This window comes from Trachinotus anak, unplaced genomic scaffold (genome assembly GCF_046630095.1).
Source record: "Trachinotus anak isolate AG129_WGS33_773 ecotype Australia unplaced genomic scaffold, CSIRO_AGI_Tana_v1 ptg000032l, whole genome shotgun sequence".
NCBI classification, from domain to species: Eukaryota; Metazoa; Chordata; class Actinopteri; order Carangiformes; family Carangidae; genus Trachinotus; species Trachinotus anak.
The window spans coordinates 7,040,869-7,061,633 of NW_027273883.1; the positions used below are offsets into that span (position 1 = coordinate 7,040,869).

General features: G+C 39.5%; 1 protein-coding gene across 5 annotated transcripts; it reads right to left on the reverse strand.

Annotated features, from left to right (window-relative positions):
- Positions 1-205: 205 nt before the first annotated feature.
- Positions 206-20,724, reverse strand: xrcc1 (X-ray repair complementing defective repair in Chinese hamster cells 1). 5 transcript variants are annotated; one of them, XM_071468409.1, is made up of 18 exons: positions 20,627-20,724; positions 20,147-20,298; positions 19,899-19,991; positions 18,470-18,577; positions 18,210-18,368; positions 17,793-17,870; positions 17,055-17,178; positions 16,785-16,891; positions 14,381-14,537; positions 14,051-14,294; positions 12,840-12,956; positions 6,151-6,232; positions 5,941-6,043; positions 3,829-3,877; positions 2,146-2,285; positions 1,772-1,862; positions 1,564-1,639; positions 206-1,027 (listed from the first exon to the last, which is right to left on the reverse strand). In XM_071468409.1, exons 2-18 carry the CDS (start codon positions 20,195-20,197, stop codon positions 920-922), a joined length of 1,887 nt encoding a protein of 628 aa, XP_071324510.1. In that variant the 5' UTR covers positions 20,198-20,298; positions 20,627-20,724; the 3' UTR covers positions 206-919. The 5 variants fall into 5 exon arrangements, with proteins under 5 accessions (XP_071324510.1, XP_071324506.1, XP_071324507.1 ...); XM_071468405.1 differs by having other exon boundaries at positions 20,599-20,698; XM_071468406.1 differs by lacking the exon at positions 20,627-20,724 and adding an exon at positions 20,454-20,587.
- Between the last annotated feature and the right edge of the window lie 41 nt (positions 20,725-20,765).

Here is a 20,765-nt window from a genome sequence, read left to right on the forward strand (position 1 = left end):
GACAAAATAATTAAGTACTATAAGAAAAAAAGGTTTAAGATAGTGACTCAAACAAGCCGATTTGGACAAGGAAAAATCCAAAGCAGATGGTAAGCCCGACATTTCCACGCGACTCATGACGCAAACACAGTCCATCTCTTGTAATATTTAACATCAATAAAACCAAATTCAGATAAATCAAATTTACACAACACACAGAAATCCATCACTTTACCACTTCTGGCATTTAATAAGATAAAAAAGGAGAAAAACAAACACAGTCCCTCAGTCTTAAAATTTCATTTTCAGGATTCAGTTGCCCTGATTTTTGCATTTGGCGGCTGCAGCCTTAAATAACAGGCAGCTCTCACCTGACTTTGGGCTGGTCTCATAATAGTCTGCGCGCTTACACAAGTCAGCGTCTTATCTGCTCCGCTGGCAGTCAGGACAGGGTGATAAGTCATTTCCAGACAGAGCCTGAGGTAGCTGAGGTAAGCAGCAGCAAACTGCAGCACAGGAACCAAGAAATTTGAACAAGTCCTGAATCAGAGAGAGTTCTTTGTGCATAAAGCCAAAGAGAGTCAGAAGCACACTGATGATGTTACTTTGTGGCCAAGCTAGGACTAACAAGCTTCAAATAAAATACTAATGATAAACCAAAATCTTATTCTAGCATTAATTCAACAAAGACCATTTAAACAGACATGTTTCTTAGCTTGGCCAAAAGATGAGAACATCTGTGGTGAAAACTTTTATGTAAATTTGACAAGGACTGAAGATATTTCATGAATTGTGAGTATAAAGTCATTAATGAACCAGAGTTGGTTTATTGCTTCTGCTAAGAAAAGTGGTGAATCTGGAAAAGGAAGAAAATGTCTATGGCTTTCCCCGTGGCGTCTTCATCAGGATATGAAGTCTGAATGTGTCTGCACACACTTGTTCAGGGGACAACAGAGTAGGGTTGGTAGGGCAACATCTTCTGTCGTTCATTGATTGCGTAAATCCATGCGGGTTTGACAAAGTTCAGATTGCCGTTCTCCATCAGTGCCTGCGGTGGAAGGGAGAGTGAAAACGAGAGAAACACAAAGAGGTCATGGAGTGTTTTTGTTGCATTAGAAATGGACTCACAGGAATAGGTATAAACCCTTTGAATAATTAAAACTGAAAGCTCAGGCTGTGTAACCAAGGTAAATCAGATGCTAACAAGGCCCTCAAATGGCTGGACACCAATTTGATTATACCTTCCAACACTATAATAAGTGCTTACTGTTTTACAGAAAATGGCTAAGAAGTCTCTGACAAAGTGTGACATGAAGGGTTTTTTTTCCTCCTGCAGCTTTTTGAAAAGAGATTTTCATTCGTGCCCCTTTGGTAACTGAGCAACACTTAAAAGTTTCCTCAACAGTTACCTTCACACAATTGTCTGTGGGAGCATGCGAGTCATGCCGTACACATGTTCAAACCCACATTTACACAAAATGCTCATCATTTTCAGGTCTGACTAAGACATCAATATTTGGCTGTGACTGCCAAAGCAATACTGATGTAACACCAAAGGGAGAAAGAAGAGAGGACTCAACTCACGTCTTCAAAAGAGTCATGCCACCCCTCACTGGTCACCACAAACTGCACTTTCTCTGTCATGTAGTCCTCGATCACTCTGGAGCAGAGACAACAGTGTGTCTTACAACGTGATTTAATTCAAGGCATTTGCTTTTAATTGCTTTTTTCCACTGTGAATTCCTGAGATCAATCAAAGCTGTAGCGAGTTACTTCTAGAAATCTTTCTCACCCATTAAAGGCAATGATGTATCGCAACAGTAGGCGTCTCTCATTGTTAGGGAATTTACCGTAGAGGAAAAAGTGCTTTCCGTTCAGGAAGTCTGGAAGAAATGAAAAAACGTGAAGAGAAAGGAGCAGAGGAGTTCAACTGGTGACTACATAATATGTAAGAGGAGTAATTATATGTCGTCTTTGATAAATGGAGAAAGAAAACTGGAAATACAGAATGTGAGTGGTGATCCTGAAAGGCAGAAAGGCATCCAATTACTTTCTGTCAGTGTTTGCAATGTCCCGTGAGGAGCGCAGGACAGTTCCTGTTATAGGAACAGGAACAGACAAAAGAGACAGGGGGGCATAGAGATAAGAACAAAGAGAGAGACATACCTGGTAGCTCAGGGATGGGATGATCCTCTTCAGCCTCAGCGTCTGTGTTTTCATCTGTCGACCCCCCGTATGGATCCTCCTCTTTCACCATCTTCACTTGTGCTGCTGCTTTCTTCTTCTGTCTGTTCTCGTTCTCCACTCTTTCACAGGGACAAAAAGAGTGTTACATCCTTTATTCTACATGTTACCTGCCTCTCAAAAGAAGACACCTCCAATTTGTCTTCTACATTTTTTTTTTGTCTCGTCTGAACACTTTGTCTTATGGTAGTCACGGTTACATTGGCAAGGCATCACAGGTCTCCTCTTTATGGACATAATGAATCTGTTCAAAGAAAAACTGAACCAAATTCTACTGTTGCACTGTTCTACGACATGGCCGCTGATTTACAGGTGGCAGTAACGCATTAAAAAGTGGAATAATAACATAATCGAAGGATGAAGGGAAGAAGAAAGATACAAGTTGCGAATATGGATGTAAACAATGCAGTATTCAAAATGTTAAAAATTATAAGAACTTTGTAAGAACTCAGGGATATGTCCATTGTTCTGGTGAGTAACGCTGCAGGTAAACAGAACTTTTGTTTATAAGAGAACATCACATAGCACCTGTATTAATACATGTTTTGGCCACTCAGGGGCAGAGAAACAAGCTGTGAGCACAACATTTACACGCGATCATCTTCATCTCATTTTAAGTTACTGCAACGTGCAAACGTGTATATAAACAGTTGCCTAATTACACAGCTAAGTCCAATACTCGCTCTCTTTCGGCTCTGATTTTGGTCTCTACCATCTCCTGAGGGGAATATTTGGCTCTTTAATGTGTGAATGCTCCACTAAGTTCATCAGGTTGTCGTGGTGCAGTGTATTTTTTTTAGTTTTTTTTGTGCTTAGGAGCAATAAGATTGACCCAAAACGGTATCGGTGCTGGTTGTAAAACCAAAACAATGAGCTAAAAGACACTAAAACGCTCCATAGAGCTGAGGCAAACGGCAGACTGGGGTTAAAATTGTCTGTGGGTTTGTTACAATAAACAACACATTACATATGTCATTTGAGATGGTGTAATAAAGCATTTATGTGTGGCTGTCTCGGCTCTGGGATCTTTGTTTCGTTATCTTTGTCGACACCTATGGTCATACGTGGTAACTTGAACCACACAGGTCACTAACTTTGAGTTAGTGACTCGTGTGCCTTGTGATGGGACTGTCACATAACTTCATCAGTGGGTTATAGGCTCCATCACCATCGTGTTGCCTCATTCAGTGATGGATAGTGACTTAAGACACTTACTTAAAAGAAAATCTGCAAGATTGCCACTTTCTGTAAAAGTACAAAAGTAGCTCTTTCAATGACTTTTAACTAATATTGTTAATTCTGTATTTCTGTATGAATATGACGTAGAAGTAAACAATGTCTCTCTAATTCAGTAATAATATGCAGTCATTTTTTGGAGGGCTTTCTCAAGAGATCACCTTATGGGTTCAAACTCATAAGAGCAAACTTGTTATTAGTTATTGTGTGATGATTAATCAAACATCGACTCAAATGAATCAATGGCCATTTTACTTCTGGAGCAACAAGAGAGCAGTGACGGCGTCAACGACCATGAAGGACACAGAAGAACAAACTCGTCCACATCAATAACACAAAGAGCATCATTGACATTATTGTTCGGTTTACCTCTGCAGCTCGTCCTCTGTGTCCACGGCAGATTCATCATCATCACCTCCTACAAAATGAATTGTTAACATGTCAACAGAGGAACATTTAACCAGAAAACTGACACGTCTGATTTATGGTAATACTAGAGAAGGACCAGCTGAAAATGAAATAGAAGTTTATCACCATGAAAAGTTGTAGTGAGGAAAACATCACTTCACAGACAGAACATGAAATTATTGCTGTATCTCACTTCCTTAAATTACCATCACTGCACTCTGGCCTCAATCTTAAAACTAATTTACTACAATAATCAAATGTCAAAGAACTCCATCTGCTTTAAATTTCTGGTCATATGAGGAAAAGAGCTTAATCTTGCTATCATGTTTTCTACATGATCCTACTACTTTTCATTACACATAGCAGGCAGAGAAAAATTACAGGTGAGTTTCTATGAAACATGTATCAGCAGTTTAACGGAGGTAACCTTGTCGGCAACACTTCTCATTACCACACAACCTTGTGCTGTGGGGGAAAAGAGAGCGAGTTCCAATTAAAATGCTGCCTCCCATATGTGTTTGGTGGGTCACTGTTTATTGTGTCTCGCTGATGCACCCAGACACTTTACTTCTGGCCTCGCATTAACATAGAAATGAGAATCATGCACAAGTCCCTTCACAGTGATTACGTCTTCCCTCCATTCCTGTGTCTCCCTCAAACAGCATCTACCAGTATGTATGATGTTCTTGTTCTTTGCAAGGTGGCGTTGTCAACTCATGCATTTCCAAGTGCTTCATAAAGATGATCCCTTTTGTCTAATCCCTGAGCTCTCACAGTGTCCTCTTGCCCTTCTAAATTCATTCAGTCCTCTTCTCCCTCTTTAGTTATTTGAGCTATTAGAATGATTCACTTCCCATGGCTCACAGCCATTTACAATTCAACTCTTGGGTCTTTACAATTCAGATATCTATGGGAAATTATCCATTTCAAATAAAATTGAGTAAATAGAGAGAAAAAATGCAAAACTCTGATTCCCAGAAACAAACAAAAGAGGACTTAATCAAAGCAGTGAGTAGAGTTTCTAAAATTTGATGGGCATCCGGTGATTGAAGTGTATAGCACGTAATTGCAACATCCATGGTTTGATTACCAGAATGGGGACCTTTGTTGTCTTGTTATTCCCCTTTCTCTCTGCCCTTTTTTCCTGTCTCTTCTAGACTGTCAAGTGTCAAGTTCGTCAAAATCCCTGTCCCTTTCCAAAAAAAAAAAAAGAAAATACATGGGAAATAAATTTCACAACCAGATGAACACATCCCAGATTCACCACCTGCCTCTGCCAGCTCTCTCCGGGCTTGAATTCTCCAGTTTACCTCGAGGTATGTAAATAAATTCTGGTAATAGAGAACAGGGCGATTCCCAAACATAATAATCAACCTCTCCTCCATCTTGGTCTTGAATTCCAGATTGGACCTGTACCCACCCCACTCTCACGGGATGTCTGGCTAGCGCTGGAACATTTGCATCAATGTGATTTCATACACTGACACCTGCAAGGCCACTTGAAAAGTCGAACTTTTCATGTCACCCTATTCAAAGTGAATGAGAAGCATGAGAAGCCTCCAACGCTTTTGTGGGTGCTGTGTAACTCAGACACTTAAGTCCCCCCCCCTTCGACCCAGTCTTTTTAGAACTGGACTTTAGTTTGAAAATGTGTTGTATTAAAGAAGCTGTCTGACACAAAATGTCTGCTTTAACCTTCAACCAACATTTTCTTTTGTTTCTTTCCACTTGCACTGTATCCAAACTCTAAGTGCCTCTCTGACCTTGGCTGTCATTCTTCCATTTCCTCTATTTAATCTTTTCAGCAGACTGACTGCCCACTTCTTCTCATATCATTACACCCTGTCTGTCTGCCTGTAGGCTATAACTCATTTGAAAACTAAAATCTAACATTTTTCAACGCTGCCATCTTGTAGTTACTTTTCAGAACAATAACGAGCTTTCTCTCTTTTCCAACAGCCGGGAACAGAAGTGGCACTGCCGATGTTGACTGAATCTTAAAAGAAACGTCAGGTAAAGTTCAGGTACATCTACTTCACAGTGGGACTTCCTGTTAAGTAGTTAAATGCAAACCTGGTTCATCCACATCAGTGGAGCCGGCATATTCATCATCATCCTCATTCCTCTTCTCTGGTGTCTTTTTGGGGGCGACTTGTCTCTGCTGCTTCTGTGGAGTCTGCAAGAACAGCATGGACACAATGTTAAAGCTGACTGACAGTTTCAAGCTGGAAAAAGGATTTTTTATTTGATTATTATTTTTTGAGATATAAAAAACAAATTTACCTTTGTGTTCATTTCCTCTTCACTCTGGTCGTCGACTTCCATTTCGCTCTCTGAGCTTGACTCCGCACCATCCATCAAGAACCTGGAGGAAGACAAAGAAACGGGCGCACAAAATGTGTCATCATGATTTAAGACCAGAGGCAAAGCGATGCCTGCACAATATATCTTACTCCCAATCAGCTTTACTTGAACAATGTTTCAAACTGCTGTGGGCCTTCTGTCAGGCAATAGTGGGATGAAAGCAAGGCTCAAAGTGAAGGTAATATTTTTTTCACCAGGATGCCCTGATGTTTAAAACATTACCACCGCCTGTATATCAAATAATTTGACGTTTGCATGCTGGGAGACAGGTCTAATCTACTGCAGAGGGAGGAAATAAACACAAAAACCTGTCTTCCAATCGCCTTTAACAGAGCAAGATTGATATTTGTGTAAAAGAGAGCCAACACGATGGGACAGGATGCTGACACTGTTGTGTGACATGTCACTGGCATGCTATTGCTAATCTTCACATTGCGGCAGAATTACACCGGGCTGTGTTTGGCTCAGTGTAAACGAACAAAGGTGACGTAATCTTCTTCATGGCAATATAATGAGATCTCTGTATAAAAGGCCATAACGATTGCTGTATCACTGCTTCTACTGTTCTGCTTTTTCTTGAGCTATTCCCAAGATGTTACAAATAGCCTCTCTTGAAAAGTGCAACAATGGCGGGTCAGGAGGAGAGCTAAAGTTTTATACTGAGGGACCACTGCTTTTCACATGAATAATAAATCCCCAGCTCTTTAGGTTCGGCCTGCTCTTAGTGGAATATGTCAAAGCATTTCGAGATCAGTGACTGGGCATTTCTTAGTGAAGTGTTCTTTGGGAGTTATAATTAACTTCAACCTCTTAAGTTTTATGTGAACAGGCTTATGCCTTCAGCTTTTTCTCAAAGAACCAGGCATTTTATGACATGGTTGTTAATCTTTCACAGTAATAACAAAGACTTCACAAAGATCCAAGTTGTAGAGGACGTCTAGGGAAAAAAATGAAAGGGACTTTACTTCTGGACATACAGGTGCCTAAAATTGCTCCTCTCACTTTGCAACTCTATTTTGCTATTTTAATAATAAAAGGTTTAGAAATTCAGATCTGTATCAGAATATACAAAGTTACAGTTGATCACGGAATAATGTGCTAGATTTTTTTCATTAGAGTTAGTCAGATACGTTATGTCACAATAATAATCCACATCAAAGACTAAGCACATCTTCATTGGCCAATAGCTGAAGTTTCTGCAAAATTGAATTAAATACATTTAAATGTATGTAAAAAAATACAACAAATAAACAGGATGGCAAACAAAACCTCGTTGGCAGATATCCATAAAAGATGTAGGGACTGTACTGAGATCAGATGTACTGACTCCATCTATAATGTTCTCTGCAAAGGTGAGGAGAAATAAATATTACAGCAACTTCCACGGAGAATACATAAGAGTGGTGATAATAATCCAGGAAATGGATGGGCAGAATAACAGGGAAGGAGATTCCTGCCTATTGCCTTCACACTCAGACACAGTAAAATGAGGATGTGACATTTCTCCCCACCCTCTCCATATATCCCCTCAAGCCACTGTAAAATCACCTACACATTATCAGTCTGGAAGTGTGAAACACAGGGAGTTCAAATGCCAACGTTAAGGCGCAATAATTTCCGCGCACACTATAGGGAGACGTTTTATTGACCTACGCTTTCTTGTTTTATAAAACTCAGTGCCCAGGAAATTGGAAAAGCAGACCAACGAGCATGATCTGTGCTGTTTTATGAACTGGAGACATGTTTGAGAGGGTTATAAACCAAATTATACTAATGTTATTTTTTAAGCAATTAACTGAACATCTGTGGAGTTGAGTGCAATACATATAATTTGCTATTTGATTTAGGTTTTTGAATATGCTTTTCCTTCCCTCAATTAATCATCCTTTAATTTTATACAGCAATCCAACTGGTCAGGTTTAAAGTTTGTCTGAGATCAGCATCATGTCTTTTTAGTTTATGATTGATGCATCTACTGATTCTATTTTGGTTAATTATTTAATCTACAAAACACCAAACATAAGTCTGAAGAACTCCCAGAGCCCAATGTGACAATTTGAAAATTGCTTGTCTTTAATAAATGCTCATTTAGTTATTGATGACAAAATGACAGACTTGTACACTTCTGGCACAAAGTCCTTGAGGATGCAGTGACTATTTTCAGATAACAACTTTTATGTGTTTGGTTTTTGTATGTGATTAAGTTTTATGTGTCGTAAATTAATCATGGTGAGATTGTGCTGATTTTTTTGGTTCCAACACGCCAAGTCCTCATGGGATGTTGCAACAGAGCCTTGGTTTTAATGAGAAATATGTTTACTTATTCAGATCTATTGTGATGGGATGTTGTAGAGCAGCTTGAGTGTTTTCTGCTCTCCCCTCTTCTCTCTGTCTCTGGATCCGAACAGATTGGATAATGTCTGTGGAGAAAGCATTTCTGCGGTGCTTGGCTGATGTCACAATCTCATTAATATATACACTAAAACAATGTATATGCTTGATGGGAGCTCAGGGAAGCTGTGCATTTGCCTCCAGACGCCCAGTGACACAGTGTTTGCGTGCATGATTGGGCAACAGTTTGAGAGTGCGAGTGTGCGTATTTGTTTGGGTACTTGTCATCATCAAAGTAAGTGGTCCCTTTAATTACCCATAGCAGATGCAGCTTTTAAATAAAGGATACATCATCAAAGCTGCACACTCTATGTGCTGCACAATAGCAGAGGTGGGCAGGGGAATGGATTATTCTGACAACAACAGGGGGGGATGCAGTGGGGGGAGGATCGGGGGTGAGGGATCTTCGGCACAATCAGAAACTGACTGAGAAAGGCGAACATGAGGGGGAATGATGACATTGGCTGCAGTGAACTTCTCATTACAATGCACTTTTTGAGAATCTTGAAGCAAGGATCAGACTTCATAAAACCACAGCATTGTTTCACCATCGCCCTTCAGCAGTACTTTATAAAAAAGCTTTCCACATTACTCTCAGTCTGTTTGCAGAGCTCATATGCATACTGTGACTGCCTGGAATAATCTCATCAAAACATACCTCTGATCGCTTTCATTTCTGGTTTTGAAGCCTAACATCAGCAAAAATGGATTTTCGTGCACTCGTGAGCTGGATAATAATGATCTCTTTGAAATGACAGTCACGTCCTAATAACTAATCATAACCACAGAAAGGCACACAAATGAAGGTCTGGGACTCCACTATGGCTGCAACCTCATAATTATTTCCATTATCTGTCAATTACTTGTTTAATCACTCAATCACTCGAGAGAGAGAAGAAAAAAAAAAAGTTAATTGATGGCATCTATTGTGACATCTTGAAATTCAGACCAAAAGTCTAAAACCAAAAGATATTTCATCAACAATCATATCAGACAAAGAAAAGCAGCAAATTCTCTCATTTGAGAATCTGGAACTAGCTAATGTTTGGTATTTTTGCTTGAAAAATGACTAAAAGATGAATCAGTTATCAACCTAATTTAATCTCTGTTATCACATAATCAGCTAACAAACAAATATTTTCACCACTACATTCAAATATTTAATACTACAAAGTGATAAAATAGATTTGAGATATTAACACCAGCACAGCCTCTTCCAGACACATGCACTACATTTAGAGAATGATCAGGTTTTAACAAGATGGTGCTGTGCTTGAAAAATGTTATCTGTAAAGGTCACACTGGTAATCTGACTGGACTGGACCCACAGTAGTAATGATTGTATAACACTTCCTACACAGTGACAGTCCAGAATGAATGCAGTCACTAAAATAGCATTATCTAAGAAGACATTTTATTTATTTTATATAATTTATATATCTATTTGTGTGTATAGATTCAGGAGCATGCAGTTTTGTAGGATTCTATTTATCTGTTAGATAATGATAGACTCAATCGGAGTCAGTTAAATTGAGTCAGTTGTTAATGTTGTGTGCATTGTTATGTGTTGTGCATTGTGTTATGTTTATTATGCGTTATGTGTGTTGTGATGAGTACAGTGATTATGTATGGTTGTATTGTCAACATCAAAAGCGTACAGACCCCAAGAAGAATGGCTGCTGCAATGCAACAGCTAATGGGAATCTAAACAAACAAACAAACAAACATTTCTAGTTCTAGTCAAAGAAAAGATGCTTGGAAAATCACAATGATCAAATAATCCAGCACCAAAGTCCAGCCAAACGTTGTAAATATAGCATGTGAGCAAAGGAGAGACACAAGCACATCTGAACAATGCACTGACACCTCTGGGCTGCATAGAGATAAGACAGACCAGAGGCTGCTGATGAGAAATTTGATTTAAGGTATCTACGGAGTTGGAATACTCTGAGGTGGGACGAGTCTCCACGGCCGACGACCATCATCAATCATCACTGCAGATACACAACCATTCAACTACAAGATAAGTTTTCAAAACCATCACTGGTGCAGCCTGTGAGAGAACTGCGACCGCTTTTCTTCCTTGATGTCATTAATTTCCAAATCATCATGGTAAGAAGAAAAAAACATTTTAAAGTCTGTCCAGCTTTTTGAATGGAAATTACCTTGAATGCAGCATATTGCTTGTATTTTGATTATTTTTTTCACACAAGGGTATTAACAGCTGAGATCGTCCTCATTATATTGAGCTCTTAGAAACCAGTAGTACTACCATCAGAGGATAGCACTCCACCCCCACTTAACATATACAGATAGGTAAAATGCTTGCCGTCTCCATTTTGGCTAATTAAAACACAACTCTGCCCACACCAGTACATCTTTCCCAGAATGAGGGAGTAAATTAGCTCCATAAAATGCTTATTTATAAAAAATTCTAAAAAAATTACAGTACAAATAAGCATCCATGATTTAGCCATGATGCAGCATGTTGAAGAGCTAAAGTTAGTATAGCAAGATATTGCCACAGTATGGTATAACCTGCTGTACTCTCTGCTTCTGACTGACCTGGTGAAAGGTGCTCATTGTGGTTTTGAGCTGCAATGATTAGTCAATAAATCAATAAGTCAATGACAAGAAAACTTATCTGAATCTAATTTGATAATCGATTAAGTGTTGGTCATTCTTCAAGCACAAATACCAAACATTTGATGGTTTCGGTTTCTCAAATGTGACAACTAAGCTTTTTTTCTAACTTTACTTTCTTTTTTACATTATAATAAATTGTGTTTTCTGATGTTTTATACACTATATGATTAAATCAAGAAAATATTCAGTGGACTGAGTCATAATGACAACAATTGTTGTTTACAGCCCTAATGTGGCTAATCAAAACCGGCTGCTAAATTTGCTAATGAAGGCAGGAGCAATGTGGTAATAACACAACGCACAATGTTTTAAATTTTTGTCTCTGCTGTAACTCAAGCTCTTTTTACACAGCCTGCTCAAGGTGAGAATGGTGCGCTGTTAATCCACCTTGCCGTTGTGTATAAAAGATATAAACCCTGAATGGGTGAGCAGAGGAAAACACAGAGCTCGACTGACTTCTGTGTAAAAGGCAGAGCCGGCATGGAGGGACAGACGCCTACACTGTTGTTTTTCACACGACGCTCTGACTCTGTAATGCTGACATGCTCTTTAAAAATCACACACTGTGGAAGCAGAATATCGGCTTTGTTTGGTTCAGTCCAAACAATCAAAGGTAGCATAATGAGAGGTCTTCTTATAACACCAATATAGGGGATCTTTATATAAAAAGGGGCTCATCAGTATGTGGCTCCAAGGTATACAGTAAAACTGCTCTGTCAGCACTTCTCTAGAAATCAGCTGTTTTAATTTTTTTTTGTGTGGCTGAAGAACAGTGTAAATGGCTGAAAGGAGGACTTATGATATTAGAATCAACACTTTGACAGTTAATACCATATCTACACAATATTCATCCTGCATATTGGGAATGTCTGAATGCATCAGAAGCCTGACACTAATGAGTTCAGTAACCTTGGATAAACTTAGCAGTGTGGCAGCCCGGTTTGAGATTGATTCATCTTCAAGCCAGACACAATCATTATGCAAGCAACAAGTATGAAGGAACTCCTTCAATGATTAAGCAAAGTGTCATACAGTAAAACACAAGTACAGTACTGTTCAAATTCATTTGGATCTTCCACTGCCTGAGATGAATATTCAGCTCTACATAATTCAGTAGACACAGATTCATGTGGAGCAATGGCAGAAGACCTTGATGTTGCGAAACCTCCCCCTGTAATGAGGCATATAATTAGAGAGCTGCTGGAGCTGCCTGGGATGAATCTATGATCACAGCAGGCATCAGCTGCTCAAGGTTACAATGTTCCCTGTAGCTAGTGGGCATCCCTGCTGTGAGAGGTGTATTTCTGGACGCTTCAATCAGTGTGAGTGCTGTGTGCAGACGGCGCAATATAGGGGCTTAAGAGAAAGTATTAATCAGATGTGGATTCATACAGTGGACACATGCTCCACACTAAAACCAGGCTGTGGAAGTGGTTTTTTACAAGACACTGAATCCAGCTGTTCCAGTGGTCAAGCCTGAGTCCAGGCTTGAAATTCCAACTCAGTGCAGTTTAACTTCACTATTATGACTATGAAATCATGTCTCTGTTTTATATTTCATCATCTCTTACCGTTTATAGGAGATCTTCTGTTTCCGCTTATGGCAGTCCATCACCCACTCCTTCCGTACGATGATGCCCCCTGCTGATTTCACCTGGCTGTACTTGGGGGTGTTAGCGAAGGCACAGCTGGAGATTAATGGGTCGAAACAGACGTACGTGTACACACACACACACACACACACACACACAGTTACATCACTAAAGAGAGGCTGTCAAGGGCAATAGTCTGCTCAGACAGCAGAGATCAAGATGCAATCAAACTGAATTACTGAGAGTGCTAACACGGCTGTGACACAATCCTGTAATCTGTTTTAATGATAAACATGAACTACAGATAAAAATCTGTTGTGACGGGACACCTCTGGAACAAGATCAAAATTATTTACTAAGATCATCACATTTATCACATTAGTTCCACAACTTAAACATCATCACACCTCGGCTATGTTACCTTAATATTTCAATTTGACAGTATATGCTGAGAAACCTGCAAGAAAACAAATCTTCCTCAGTTTATTAAAAACTAAAGTGAACAGTGTCTCTTACAGCAACAGCTGTGATGGGAATATAAAATCTGATTTAATTAAAGCTTATCTGTTGAAAACCAAAAGGAAGGCAAACAAGTATAGTGATAAACGACACTCTTCATAAAATTACAATTAATTTCTCATCCATCTACGTCTATCAGACTTTGATGTGTGGACTACTTTACTGCTTGAGGTATTTATAGCAATGTTAACTGTTTTATAATTTGTGTATGAAGATCTGTTTATTTGTGTCCTCATGAGAGTTAGATGAGAAGACCGATACCACCCTTATGTCTGTCCAGTCAATATGAGACTAGAGGCTACAGCAAGCAGGCAGACGTCTCTGGCACAAAATGAGATATAACTTGTTAATTAGTGAGTTTTAGAGAAGCTAGTGGGTGGATTTCTGTTACCTTTGAACACAGCCCGGCTAACTGTTTCCCCTGTGTTTAGTTTTCATGCTAAACTAAGCTGCTTCTGGATGTAGCTTCGTATTTACTGTGCAGACTTGACATTGGGATCAGTCTTCTCATCTAGCTCTCGGCAAGAAAGCGAATAAGCATATTTTCAGCATATATTCCTTCAGGGTTGCAAACAAGTAATGCATCCATAAAGAATGATAAATGCTAAAGTAAGGACAACCTTAGTACGGAGTTTTCACACGTCCCCTTTTGATTCCTGCCAGCTACTCACATAAGGTGTGTGGAGTCGGGCGTCCAGTCCGGGCGGTACTTGGCTCCCATATCCAGAGCCTTTTCCCTCAGCTCCCCTCTGAATGGATTTTGGAAGCCACTGAGGACAAACACCACCCCCTCCATGATCCGGTTGAATGGGACTTGCTGGGCTGCCTCTGATTTTGCTTTCTGTTGTTTGGGTTTAGGTTCAGATTTGGACTGACTCGCCCTCTTCTTGTCAGCAGACTTCTGTGCCAGGGAAGCTGGAGAGACAGTTCAGAGAGTCAAGGAAGGCTTCAGTGAGGAAATAATCTGCATGCTAAGATTCAGACACAAAGTTAAGTGTTACCTTTCGCAGCACTGGGGCTGGGCGTGCTGGCTGGGCTCGGCTTGTGTTTGGGGGTTGCAGCTTTGCCCTCAGGTGAGCCTGCTGGGCTTATTTTCTTCGAAGGAGGAGGGCCAGACTGCCGCTCTTTGCTGAACTCAAATTTTCTTTTCGCTGGTGGCTATGAAGAAACAATTAACAAAAAAAAACCTAATAATTTGAACCTTTTCATGCTTAAGTCACTAGAATGTCAAGACTACTGTGTACCGGTATGTTTAAGACAAGTGCGTTCGAGGAGATGCTATTAGATGACATGTCCCCTCAGTATGCAAAAAAAAAGATTCTGCAAATTTGCAGATTGTAATAGCTTTCAGAAAAGAGCTGCAAAGCAATTAGAGTAGAAAATTGGAAATAGAAACTGCAGTCACTGGGATATCTGTTTAGACTACTTTCCTATGCACAGGAATGAATCTGTGCAGCTAACCCAAATAGATTTTTTATATTTACTTTTTCCTTTCAAAAGTCAAAGTGACACGCGGCTGATATGGACAGTGTCATTCCACTGTGTCAGCCCACCCCCCCCCCTTTCTCAGAGAGGGCTCAAAGTTACAGTGATGAATTTTATTTGTGCCAGGAAATGTGATGTTTCAAACTGTTCTTAAAAGTTGATGAAAGCTACAAATATTAGCTGCTGCATATGTAACAATTTCCAATTTCAATAAATTGGATTTTACAAACTAAGAAAGTGCTTTCGGAAAACAGAGTGATGTAATGAGTTAAAACGCGTGGTCCTATTTTCGCCATGCAAGCGCAATGTCAAGCACAAAGCAGTCAGTCATGGGGGCACGGACTGTGTGGGCGTCTCTGAGTGCACCTGCTATTTCGGTTCATGTAGGTGCAGCAGCGCAAAGTGCAAAAGGGCTGGCTGTGATGGAATATAAGTCAGAGAGCGCGGTGATTAACATGTTCACACTTAGCCAGTGACGTCACCGGTCCCACTGCTTTGAAACAGCTGGGCCGTAACAACAACAGCTCAACAAACGGAAAGAGGCTTCAACAGGAAATTATGTTGTCGGATGGAATGTGCAGAGCGGCCCGACCTGAACCCGCAGCACCTCCAATCTGCAGCCAGAGGCAGATGGTGTGGGGTTTTATTGAAATTGTACAATTATGATAGAAATAAATAATGAGAAAGATTAGGCTGTTTACACGACCACATTAATCTGACGCTATTTCAGTTTTACTTCTACTGAACTTTATCATAAATGCTCCCACTGTGTAACGAGCCACTGTCATCTGACAGAATATCGAGTCATAATGGACCGGTCTGATGTGTGTTGTAATGTATGGGGTTTCTTTGCAGCAGTCTGGTGTCATCTGCATGTGATATAATATAAGAAACACAGTAGGCAGCTATGTGTAGTGGCGTCACTCTAATGCAGCACTTCTGAAATCAGAGCCTACAGATTTATCAACATGTGTCCTGCTGCCTTCAGATGGCTCCACAGATTTTATTTACTGAAAACAAAGTTTTTTCACAGAGTATAAAGCAGCTGTGGAAAACAGATACAGATCTCAGAGTCACTCATACTAATTTACAGATAAATGCAGAATGATTTACAATGAACATGAACATGCCAAATTAAAAGCTGGCTGGAGCGTGATCAGTTTATTTACATTTGAAGCCTTAATCCGTTATTGCTGCACACATGCTCTGTGTATTTTGTTCACCCTAATTATGCTTATTTGTTCTTGTGATTTAAAAAAATTATCAAAAATAAGACCCATAGTGTGAAAAATGTTAAAAGCCTGTTACATAAAACTAGTACTAGTAATATTAGTAATGATATTACATTGAAATGTATGAATGGATTTTTCATAAACATCCTGCATGAAAATGTATGAACCAATATATTTTAAACCTGTGGGAAACACTAAAACAAATATTCCTTACTTATAAAATATTGACTGTTTTGGCCAAAAAAAGCTGATCAATATATCAGACAATTTTTGGTGTACCTGTACCTAAGGGATTGTGTGACAAATTTTTATTGAAAGCTTAATTTGAAAGAGACAGAGCTGATGTCAGAAACTGTGATCGTAATGTGAAGGCAGGAGTGAAAACAAAACATCTTTAATTAAAGATTATTTTCTGATTGAAATTCACTCTAATTATTAGGAAAAACCTTGATTTTTCAGACACTGCTTGGTTCTAAATCAAATAAAAATTAACTTTCCCAGATGTGATGTGGTATTTAAAACTCAATTTCTATAGATCCCATCCTTCAACAAGCTTTATTGCCCATTCAATCAACGTCCCTCTCAGCTTTCCCGTTGTCTAAAATGACACGAGAAACTACTGCTCATTAAGGGAACAGCTATTTGCTGGCCGTCCTTCAGTGGAGAAAATGATGGTGATGTTTAGTACCTGTGGTGAGGCAGAGGTGGAAGAGGAAGCTTGACCCGGTGAGTGGGAGGTACCACCAGCCTGCAGGGCAGCAGCAGCGTAGCTCAACTTCTCACTCTGAGGAGACACTAAAGCAGAGAGGTGCAGAGGGCTGGTGAGGAAACAAAGGACAACTATTCCCACAAAGTGGCATGATAATAAAGAATGTCTTTTTGAATCACCTCTATGGCTTTATGTTTTTATTATCTTACTGGGCTTCAGAGGCTGGTAAATTCAAATAAATGGATTCACCTTTGGGTGAAGTACTGGATTTTGCTGCATTGTCCCGATTGAAGAAGAGACTGCCAGGCTGAAGGCTGGGCCCAGATGAAGGAGACTCATCCTTCATCTTGAACTGTCCCAGCTTTGTCAGTTTCTGAAAGGAGAGATGAAGGTAAAGTTCAGGGCCAGAAGAGAAGATGAACAGACTAACTGCAGTGCTCATTCTATTAATGCAGTAAAAGGTCTCCCCTTGACAAATGATTTCATAAGCTAAAACATTGTGCAGTTCAGAGGGAAGATCAAGATGAGATGCTGTGCCAGGTATTAATGCTGGATTCCCACTCGAGCATCAATAAAAAGTAAAAAAATATATAAATAATACATATCTTCTTTGCTTATTCTGGGCCGGCTGTCCAACATCAATACTTTTTGGATTCTGGATGAAATGTGTCATAAAACCATATGTCACAAGAGATTACTAAGATTCTTAGTCTTGTTTACTCTTTTTATAATTTGACAGTTTCAGATTTTAGACTATTACAGGAAGAGCTGCTGTATGGTAGTGTCCTATGGTGTCCTGTGTTTAGACAACAATGAACCTTTGAGATGTTTGGCTCAGACGTTTGGTTTGTATTTTTCAAAGGCATCTTAAACATCCCTCTGGCACTGGCACCAAAACTCAGGTATCTCATTATCTTATTAGCACTAAAATATCCTCACGGTCTCAACTGAAATGATAAAAAGAGAACAAGACGTTGCATCACTTACTGGGGAAGCTGTTGGCGGAGGATCATTTTTGTCGGGTGGTGAATGGAACTTAACAAAGGCCAGTCCGTATGCTATGTTCTATCAAATGCAAAAACAAATTCATCTTATATTTCATTTCAATTGCAGCAATGAATATATGCAATTTGTGTACACCTTTTCACAGAAATTAGCTTTAATTCTATAGTTACCTTAACTGAACTACTCACTGCAGATGCAACCATACTGCTTGCATGTGTAAAGCAATTATTTTCACTATATTTCAAGTCCTGTTGCACTGCTCTATGGTAACAGTTCTGTGATCAAATGAGATCTCACCTCAAAATACACATATTTTACTTGCTAACTGTTTGATTTAGATAGCTGTTCTGTCTTCTGTTCTGAGGTGATATTTTTATTTTAAAAAGTCAGGCTACTTACCTTGCTGTATGGCTGGGTACACACAATTTTCACTCTGTCCCACTTCTCCTGTGCTGTGCTCTTCTGCAACTGGTTGGGTCCAAAGAAACGCACGCGGTTCATGTTGGTGCCATTGCGGCTCTCAGTTGGGGACATGAAAGAAGACGTGACCAGTAGAACCTAACACAGAGATTGAAGTCAAAGAATAAGTACATAATATGGAGTAATTATTAGTTAAGATGGTTAGGATATATTTTAACTGGTTTGGTTTGTGAGAATACCTCATAGTCCTGGTCTCTGACAGCTGAGGAGTTCCCAACTAACACCTCGACGAAAGCTGAGCCTTCATTTCCAATGTCGATGCTGTGCACTTGCTCCTCCTTCTCTAACTGAGAGAAGAAACCAGCACCAGTTTAAAAAAATAAATGAATGAAAAGGCAATGTAGCTGCCAACCTTTAGTGGCTGCAAGTAGCAGCCTGTGAAGAGAGGGAAATATGATTGAAATACGCTCATCTCCCAAACTTGGTTAAGAGCCAGCAACTTTACTTCTGCCAAATCCCTAAACTGTAACTTCTTTCAGGATAGTCTGTAGTTAAAAAAGGCAACAGAATAATAGGCAGCATATTGAGGAAGGTATCAACTGTAAGACAATACAAAAAAGGGGATTCCCAAAAGGATATAAATATATCAACAAAGGAGGAGTATTTTCTGATGCGGTAAACCACAGAACACAAACAGCTCTACACTTTACAAACTGGAATAAACATGACAGCACAAACCTAATCACTTGGATCTCAGAGTCATTGTCTGATTTAGATAAAATTAGCTGGATCACCAGGTGTTATGACTAAGCTTTTAGAAACTGAGTAAGCTTCACATTTAGGATTTAAGATTTTTTTTTTTAATACCTTTTAAATACTACACTTGGAATAGAATTTAAGATCCTTTTCACAGTCAAACCAGTCAAATAATGATAGAAAGCCAATAGGGACAAATATGCCGACAATAACTTATTATGTATGTGAATTTATTGACATTCAAATTCATTGATATTTTGTCAGTTCTTCCCAGCTGCATATAACAATAAATTCCTTAAAAGTCTCAGACAGTAGACTGAGTAATCAATAAATAAGAAATTAGTTTTTGCTGAAACATACACAGTAATAACAACAATAATAAATGATACATTGAGAGCATCCTGTATGCACAATCCACTTAAACCAGTCTCACTTTTAATCATCAATTCATTTATACTTCATTTATCAATACTTCCAAGCTGTATATAACAATAATTTCTGGTAATAATTTATCAATTCTGTCAATGAGCTTCCTACCAACTTTAACAAGTAAGAGTGTTATTACAAGTATAATGGTGCTAATTGAAATTTAAGCCTAATTAAAAAAGGTAATCCACTGTCACACCAGTGTCACTAGTAGTTTACAGGTGTATGATGTCTCTCAACAGCCCACAACCACATTCAAAAGAAAGTTATAGCTAATGTTACTGTCTATGGCAGGGAGATGACAATGAAATTTAAGATCAATTCAAAACTTTTCATAACTGTGCACACGCACCGTTAGAAATAGCATTATTGTCTACAGTGGACGAGAGAAACATTAAAGACTTCTGTAAATAAAACAGAGGCTTCAAAGGCTTAAAACTATTCTCCGGCTAGGACACATGTGGGAGTGGGAGGGTAAAAACATACCTGCAGGATAACTGATATCTGCTTCTCCCCGGATCTCGCTGCTTTCCACTTTCTGTAGGTGTCAGAGCTCAGCAGGTTGTCTGCCTTGTGGGTCTGTTTTGCATGATGACAAAAGGTGATTAACAGGGAGGCTCATATTTGGCTAAATGCTTGGACACAAAAAAAAAACAAAACAAAAAAAAAACACATGACGGCGAGTTTACCATGACTCATTGCAAGAATTAAGTGCAAGCGACAGAAGAACTTACAGTGTCCTCGGTGCTGCAAGACACGACGTGCTTTATCTTGATTTCTGGCATGTTGTTGTTGATTCCTCACAGGTCCAACACTGATCAATTAGCAAGTGTGGAGGTGAGTAAACCAACCGGGCGCTTGCCTCGCCCCTAAGCGTTATCGTGGCCTGTTAACCAAACAAAAACACACACACAGTGTACTCTCAGTGGGAGCAACTTCAGCCCCGCAAACAAAAACAAAACAGCTTGTTTCTATTCAACGACAGACCGCTGGCTAACGTGTTAGCACGCTAGCAAACAATAGGCAGAGTGGACTTCTTACGATTAGCCTGGTGGTTTCAACAAACCCAAAGTGCTATTGTGAAGGACTCCTTCAAACTGTCATTTACTTGACACATAGCTGTTTACTTCAGCGTTGGGGTAAACCTCAGAAAATACATATTAATACTTTAAATTTTAAGATAAACCTGCACGGAGGTGAACTCATTTTCCCACCAAAAGCCTGACGGGTGTCGTGCTGTGACGCACAATATTTCCAGCCAATGAGCGCGCCCGTCTTCTTCTTCTGTGATTTAATCTGCGCATCACCAGGGCGATGTCGCCGCCAACTGTTAAGAGCATGCACTTGTTAAGA

Bases quoted from the DNA above. Each gene is read 5' to 3' on its own strand.
- xrcc1 (XM_071468409.1), bottom strand. From the start codon at position 20,197: ATGCCAGAAATCAAGATAAAGCACGTCGTGTCTTGCAGCACCGAGGAC. The intron at 17,179-17,792 runs GTAAGTGATGCA...CTCTCCTTTCAG, and splicing joins CTCCGCCAACAGCTTCCCCA to AAACTGACAAAGCTGGGACA. The intron at 6,233-12,839 runs GTAAGAGATGAT...GTCTTCCTCCAG, and splicing joins CAGAAGATCTCCTATAAACG to GTTCTTGATGGATGGTGCGG.